Raw genomic sequence first — 8,183 nt, 5'->3', positions numbered from 1 at the left:
CAGGCTTCATTAAGCTGAGTGAGTGTCAGAGCTCGATATATAATCAAATATAAACTAATTTAAATAAAGGTAAGGTGTGGTTATAACACTGTGTATAAACTGTCCTTAGTCCTGTAGTGCAGTGACTAACATGGCTGTAGTTTAGCACTAGCTCAGCTCTTACTGTCATGTCTCTCCTCATGTGAGTTCACTGCGTTTGGTGATTCATAAACTCAAGACTTTCTTTTCTTTGTTTTTAATTTTCAGCAGCACTTAATGCTGTTATTACTGTTAGCATCACATAGTTAGCGTAGCTACACATCAGGTACACAGCACTGTACATACATTCAGGAGATTTCAGTCCTTTATGTGAAACAAACAGTTTAAACCTTTACACAGACCTGTCCATGGTCAACAGCTCATTGTCTCCATGTTCATGTCCTGTAGAAAGTGCTGCAGTGAGAGGGAAGTGTTTGTGCTCACAGCTCACAGAACATCACAACCGCATTACGTCAGATCACTGAAATCAACAGTGAACAGGCATAAGCTCAGTATTACAGACACATTCACTTATATTTAAGTGACATAGTCATTCAACCAGTTAGGTCTAGTGTCAGTAGTGTGTGCATCATGAGCAGGGTTCTCCACAGCAGACTCAGTGGGCTCTGATCCACAAGGAAAAGCAGTGAGATGTGTAGTGTTCCATGTTTTTCCCTTACTGAGGATGTGTGTACACATTCCCTGTCTTTTAGCTACCGTGAGAGGATCAGTGAACTTTCTGTGACTATTTGAATCATGTAAGGGATTCCATACATGCACTCTATCCCCAACCTATAGGAGTGCAGGCACCCCGTCTCACATCCATGTACCTCTTCATCTTGTGTTGCATCCGTGAAACTCTGTGACAAATAATCATGTCAGTGGGTGAAAACTCAGGGGCAATAGGTAGAATAGACAGCCTAGTGCACATTGATCATCCATAAAGGGGCTGAGAAGGCGAAGTCCCAATCACAGCATGTGGTGTGGCACGGTACACCTGTAAGAAGTCGGTTACACTGACTTCCATGGCTGATGTTGCTGAATAACCATTTGCACAGTCTGTTTGAGCACATGGTTGAACCTTATACAGCACATTCTGCTGCTGGGTAGTAGAGTGAAGTAGGACATTCCTTTCTTCCAGAAAAGCAGTGAAAGCAGCAGATGTAAATTGAACACAATTATCAGTTACGAGCCTCAGTGGATTACCATGACGGCTAAAGACTGAGGACAGAAACGAAATCACTGACTCTGTGGAGGAAGTGTGGACAAAGCAGACCTCAGGCCTTTTGCTATAGTAATTAATTATACAATTAAGGTTATAGCAAACCTACAGTCAGATGCAGCAGCATCAAACGGTCTAACTATATCCACAGCTACTTTTTGCCATCTGGTAGTGATACTGGTTGGAGAGGAGCAGGGTGAGACTTGGTAGTTTATGTCCGGTCCCTTGGATGAAGCAGGCCAGCCCTTCTGTGTACAAAGTTTGCTTTGTGTAGGGCAAGAAACACATGCAGCAGTAACATGATCAGCAGGCAATAAATTACATCCAGCAGACAGAAATGCAACAAACTCCTCATCACCATCACTCAAAGTCAGTACATCAGTATTATCAGCAGTAGGTGTTGTCATGATGGGTAACCTGGATGGGATTTCACATCATGATTAAATGACAGGAGACGTGCAGACCACCATGCAAAACGAAGACCGGCACAACTGACACCCTTTGTGGTAAGCAGAGTTGTCAGTGCCTGGTGGTCCGTTTGTAAAGTAAAACAACAGCCCCACAGGTATTTGCACCACATTTTGATGGCTCACACACTTTCTCCGCTGTGGCATATTTTCGTTCAGCAGTAGACAGTGTACGTGAAGCAAAGGCCAAAGTTCATTCCATGCAATCTGAGCCAACCTGAAAAAGCATAGCTCCCAGACCGTTGTCCGAAGCGTCCGTGGAGACGATCGTTCGTAGTGTGGGTCAAATAATGCTAAAGCAGAAGTTTGCAAGAAGCTGTTTCACCACAGTCAAACCTTTCTCAGCTTCTTTTGGCCAGATGAATCCGTTTGCACCTTGCAGGCATGCAAGAACTGTAGCTACCACTGTAGCAAAATCTGGAATGAACTTGCTATACCACAACATAAGTCCAAGCAAGGAGCACAAGGTAGGTGTATCAGAAGGTGATGGTACACTGAGCATCGCATGCACACGACTTGTCTGGAAGGAGACCTTCTGTGACACTTGGCTTTATTGAGTTGCAAGCCAGCAGCTTCTAATAATAGTAAGACAGCTTGAAGTTCCTGATCGTGTGTAGGTGTGTCACATCCATGGACAATAATGGCATCAAGGTCATTTCCAAATCCAGGTTAACCAGTCAGGATAAGGGTTATTATCTTCTGAAAAGCTGCAGGCACTGAAGCCAGTCTGTAAGGGACACGGGAAAAGTAGAAAAGTCAATCATGGGTAATAAAAGCAGTGTGATCTCAGCTATCCTCATGCAGCAGCACTTGATGGTAAACATTAGCTAGGTCAATGGTAGACTATACAGTGGATCCTTTAAGCACAGCAAGCAGGTCATCCATATGTGGTGACGGTAAAGAGTCCATAATGACTGCTGTTTTTGGCTCTCGGGTCAACACACATCCTGATTTTTCCTGACATTTTCTGTTTAATCTATTTAATTCTATTAACATCTAGTATTAATGGGATGTGGTAGATCAGTGGTTAAGGTGTTCGACTACTGATCAGAAGGTCATTGGTTTGAATCCCAGGTCCACCAAGTTGCCGCTGCAGTTCCTCTGACACAGCACTACAGACAGAAAGCGGAAGGTGACGCAGTTTCTGGTGAACAGGTGTGACAGTTTCATATGTCTTCTTCTTCTTCTTTTCAGTCCTCACATGCAGTTCTGACACGAGGTCTCTTCCCATGAGTGGTGTTCCTTTATCTGTGCAGTCATGTAGGGAGACATTACACCCAATAACGGGTATGTGGGCCTTTCAATACGTCACCAGCCTACCTGAAGGTTGTGAAAGCACAGCACTACTGAAGTAACAGGCATATGTGCTGTGAGGCAGAATAGATACACAAGACCTGGTGTCCACAACTATGTCCATTGCACAAGTGTGTGAGTCAGAATTAGAAATAGTTACTGCACTTGTAATTCTGGGAGTACGAGCAGGAAAGTCCGTATACAGCACAGTAACTTCTGGTAATTCAAGCTCCCGTACCTCTGATGGTGAGTGACCAGCTTGGCACAGATTGGCGTAATCTTTTTACACTTTCTGCATGTTGCATTTGCACCCGGGCAGCTTGCAGAATTAGTCAAATGTGTCTCCGAACCACAGCGAAAGCATGACTTCTTCTGTCCTCCCTGGGCAGAATTAACAGGTGCATTTGTAGGTTTTCCCCACATTCTGAGCTTTGTGCCACAGTGCCAGGGCAGCATCCATGAGCTTTGTGCCACAGTGCCAGGGCAGCATCCATGAGCTTTGTGCCACAGTGCCAGGGCAGCATCCATGAGCTTTGTGCCACAGTGCCAGGGCAGCATCCATGAGCTTTGTGTCACAGTGCCAGGGCAGCATCCATGAGCTTTGTAAATGTGCATGGTGAAAGGACTCGGCCAAAAGGAAGAGCACAATACTAGTAAGCTTCGCCCCCAAAAGTGAACCTGAGGAACTTCCCAAAATACTTATGTGAAAATGCTTATATGAGGTCTATCATAAAAACAGTGCCTGGACTTGATCTGGAAATCAATAACCTTGAGTGTGAGCATGGTGAATTTGTAAGTCTTCAGAGTTCAGAGCGTGCACTACGGTATCCAGACCCCACTGCATGGCTGTGTGAGTGGTGTTAATGTCGATCTCTCTGGTGCCCTGAAACAGTGCAGTGGCAGGTGCTAACCCAGGGTGTGTGTGTGTGTGTGTGTGTGTGTGTGTGTGTGTGTGTGTGTGTGTGTGTGTGTGTGTGTGTGTGTGTGTGTGTTGTGTGGTGTTGTAGTGTGTGTGGTCGTGCTGTGTGTGTGTGCGTTGGTGTTTTGTTTTGTTTGTGTGTGAGAGAGAGAGATGAGAGGAGAGAGAGAGAGAGAGAGAGAGAGAGAGAGAGAGAGAGAGAGAGAGAGAGAGAGAGAGAACTTGGAGATGTTTTATTTTATTAATTATGTGACTGTAGTCAGTCTGCTTCATCATGTGTGTCCGTATGTGAAGTGAATATAAATTAGAAGTGAATATAAATTAGAAGTGAATATAAATTAGAAGTGAATATAAATTAGAAGTGAACATCACAGTTCAATGTCTTCATTTTAAAACCCATTAGAATTTACATGTATACAGAATAATAATCTGTTCAATTCATAAGAAGTGAATAAAAGTGTCAGAGAGACATGGACACCTCAGTCAGTAAGTGTTTATGAATAGACATGAAAATGTTCATTCACTTCACATCCACATCCTCCTGTCTTTAATACTGATGTCATTAACATCTGTAGGATTTACACCTCATTTACACCTCGTTTACACCTCATTTACTCTCTCATTTAAACAATAAACCTTTTAGTTATATAACCTCGTGTAGCTCCGCCCCTAAAGTGAGAAACTGAGAGATTGTCTTTAATTAAGAGAAAGCTGAATTCAGTAAATAACCACTGTTAATAATTTGACCCAAACACCTGTGTTTGTGTGTGTGTGTGTGTGTGTGTGTGTGTGTGTGTGTGTGTGTGTGTGTGTGTGTGTGTGTGTGTGTGTGTGTGTGTGTGTGTGTATTAGGTGCGGGCGAGTGCCATCGCTCAGGACGCAGATCAGAATTACGACTACGCCTCCAACAGTGTGATCCTGCATTTAGACGTCGGGGATGAAGTGTGTGTGCAGCTGGATGGAGGAAAAGTTCATGGAGGAAACACCAACAAATACAGCACCTTCAGTGGGTTTCTCATCTACCCAGATTAACACACACACACACACACACACACACACACACACACACACACACATTATTTACAGTTTAACTCAGTTCAGCATGCACCATTGAGTCAGAACAAAAAGGTGTTTAAATAATAATTAATAATAAAACTGTTTTATTTATAAAGTGAAGAATGAATCTGGAACATCATCAGATCCTCATTCTGATTTATTTACATTTTATCACATTGTAATATAAAACTAGCCCATACACCACCCTGCCACCCCCACCCCACCCCCAACCACCACACCCACAAAAAACCCATACAGTCAACTACACCACACACCACACAACAACCCCCATACCAGTTCACTAACCAAACCAACATATGCAAACAACCCATACCAGTACTAAACACACACACAACAACACACACACAACCACATACCAGGTCAATACAACCAAACACATATGCAAAAAAACCCCAGTAACTACACAAAACGCAACAACCCATACCAGTCTCTACACACACACACACACACACACACACACACACACACACACACACACACAACCCATACCAGTCACTACACAAACACACAACCCATACCAGTCACTACACACACACACACAACCCATACCAGTCACTACACACACACACACACACATACACACACACACACACACACACACAACTCATATCAGTCACCACACACACACACACACACAACCCATAATAGTTACTACACACATTTACCACATTTAGCAGACACCCTTATCCAGAGCAACACATTTTTATCTCATTTTTTTAATAAAACCGAGCTATTGGGGGTTAAGGGCCTATAGCCTGGTGGACATGGGAATTGAACCTCCCTCATACACACACATGCATATGCACATACACACACATACAAACACATACACACACACACACATATGCACATACACACACATACAAACACATACACACATACACATGCATATGCACATACACACACAAAAACAGACACAATCCGTAGCAGTAATTACACACACACATATGCACACACACAGACACGCACGCAATCCATACTAGTAAGTGAAGTGAAATGACGTACAGCGACCTATACTCAGAATTTGTTCTCTGCATTTAACCCATCCAAAGTGCACACACACACACACACACACACACACACACACACACACACACACACACACACACACACACACACACACACACACACACACACAGAGCAGTGGGCAGCCATTTATGCTGTGGCGCCTGGGGAGCAGTTGGGGGGTTCGGTGCCTTGTTAGAGGGCACCTCAGTCGTGGCCGGCCCGAGACTTGAACCCACAACCTTGGGGTTACGAGTCAGACTCTCTAACCATTAAGCCATGACTGCCCCACACATATGCACACACACATATGCACACACATGCATATGCACACACATGCATATGCACACACACACATATGCACACACACACATATGCACACACACACATATGCACACACACACATATGCACACACATGCATACGCACACACACATATATAGTATGCACGCACATACACACAATCCATGCCAATCACATACACACATTAACACACACAATTATGCACAAAACACTACTGTACTGAACAATATGGGTCTCTACACACATACACATGCATAAGCACGCACACACACACACACACACACACACACACACACACACACACACACAGACACACAATCCATACCAGTCACTACACACACACATACACCCACATATGCACACGCAGACACACACACACACATACACAAAACCCATGCCAGTCACTATACACACATACACACGCGTATGTGCAGACACACACAGACACAGACACACACACACACACACACACACACACACATATGCACACGCAGACACACAAACACACACATATACAAAACCCATGCCAGTCACTATACACACATACACACACGTATGTGCACACACTTACACACTTACACACACACACACACACACACACACACACACACACACACACACACACACACACACACACACACATATGCACAAAACACTACTGTACTGAACAAGTGAATCTTTATAACTGTATGTATTTTATGGCATGATTATGTATAATATTACACATATATACACTGTAATTCTTATCTATATTTATAACAAACACTAAAGTACAACTCAACACTCCTGTGTGGTGTATTATACATAACACTGTGGATAAATGTGATGTTTTGTTGTTAAAGTTCCTCTAAACAATGTGTTTACACGTCAGCTCTGTTTGTGATGTCACTAAATTACAGGGTCACAGAATTGAACTAATCACATCAGATATGCAAACGACGGTAATTAAGCAATTATTATTCAGAGTGTATAAATATTCCTGCTTTAAAAATAACATGTTTGAGGCTACTTTTGTGTGTGTGTGTGTGTGTGTGTGTGTGTGTGTGTGTGTGTGTGTGTGTGTGTGTGTGTGTGTGTGTGTGTGTGTGTGTGTAACACTATAATACTGTGTGAATTGTGTTCTTAAAGTGTTCACTGTGGTGACTGAAATGTTGTGTTTATTTATTCTGTATATTAAAGTCTATACTGAAACAATCACAACACTAAATTTAATATATATTTATTTCCTTCTAAAGCACTTCATCCTGCTGTCATATTATTATATTCATATTCAGCTCTTATATTTGCTCTTATTTCTCTTAATGAAGCCATGAGACATAAATGGAGGTGACGAGTTGTTCTGCAAGATGTGAGAGAATTTAGTGACAAGTTTGGGTTTTATGGTTAAATAAAATAAGGTCAGTGTTTGTGTTAACTTTGTGTGTCTGCTGTAGACAAAACATGCTGAGGGTTTGAAGGATAATCTGAGCCAATGCTCATCTGCTTTAGCTCTAAACTCAACAACAAATGTGTAAAAAGAAAAAGTTTAAAGTTTGAAGTTTAAAAGTTGACAAATGTCAAGGGGGAGGATTAGAGATTTTAAAAAAATCAAATGTAAAAAAATACAAATAATTAGTTAACAATTATTAATTGTTTAAATTATTAATAACAATTATTATTATTATTATTATTATTATTATTATTATTATTATTATTATTATTATTATTATTATTATTATTATGGGATACGGTGGCTTAGTGGTTAGCATGTTCTCCTCACACCTCCAGGGTTGTGGGTTCGATTCCCACCTCCACCTTGTGTGTGTGGAGTTTGCATGTTCTCCCCGTGCCTCGGGGGTTTCCTCCCGGTACTCCGGTTTCCTCCCCCGGTCCAAAGACAT

The 8,183-nt window shown here is 42.3% G+C and overlaps 1 protein-coding gene across 1 annotated transcript in view; it reads left to right on the top strand.

Moving 5' to 3' along the window:
- c1ql4b (complement component 1, q subcomponent-like 4b) overlaps nucleotides 1-5,211 on the top strand; it is a 19,670-nt gene extending 14,459 nt beyond the window's left edge. Inside the window, exon 3 of the mRNA XM_047814054.1 lies at nucleotides 4,772-5,211. Coding sequence (XP_047670010.1) covers nucleotides 4,772-4,951 — 180 coding nt within the window. The 3' untranslated portion in view covers nucleotides 4,952-5,211. The remainder of the gene's footprint in view (nucleotides 1-4,771) is intronic.
- The last annotated feature ends 2,972 nt before the right edge of the window (nucleotides 5,212-8,183 follow it).

This window comes from Tachysurus fulvidraco, chromosome 5 (genome assembly GCF_022655615.1).
Source record: "Tachysurus fulvidraco isolate hzauxx_2018 chromosome 5, HZAU_PFXX_2.0, whole genome shotgun sequence".
Taxonomy (NCBI): Eukaryota; Metazoa; Chordata; class Actinopteri; order Siluriformes; family Bagridae; genus Tachysurus; species Tachysurus fulvidraco.
The sequence above is the reverse complement of the archived record's forward strand: the minus strand, read 5'-3'. Positions and strand labels throughout refer to the sequence as shown.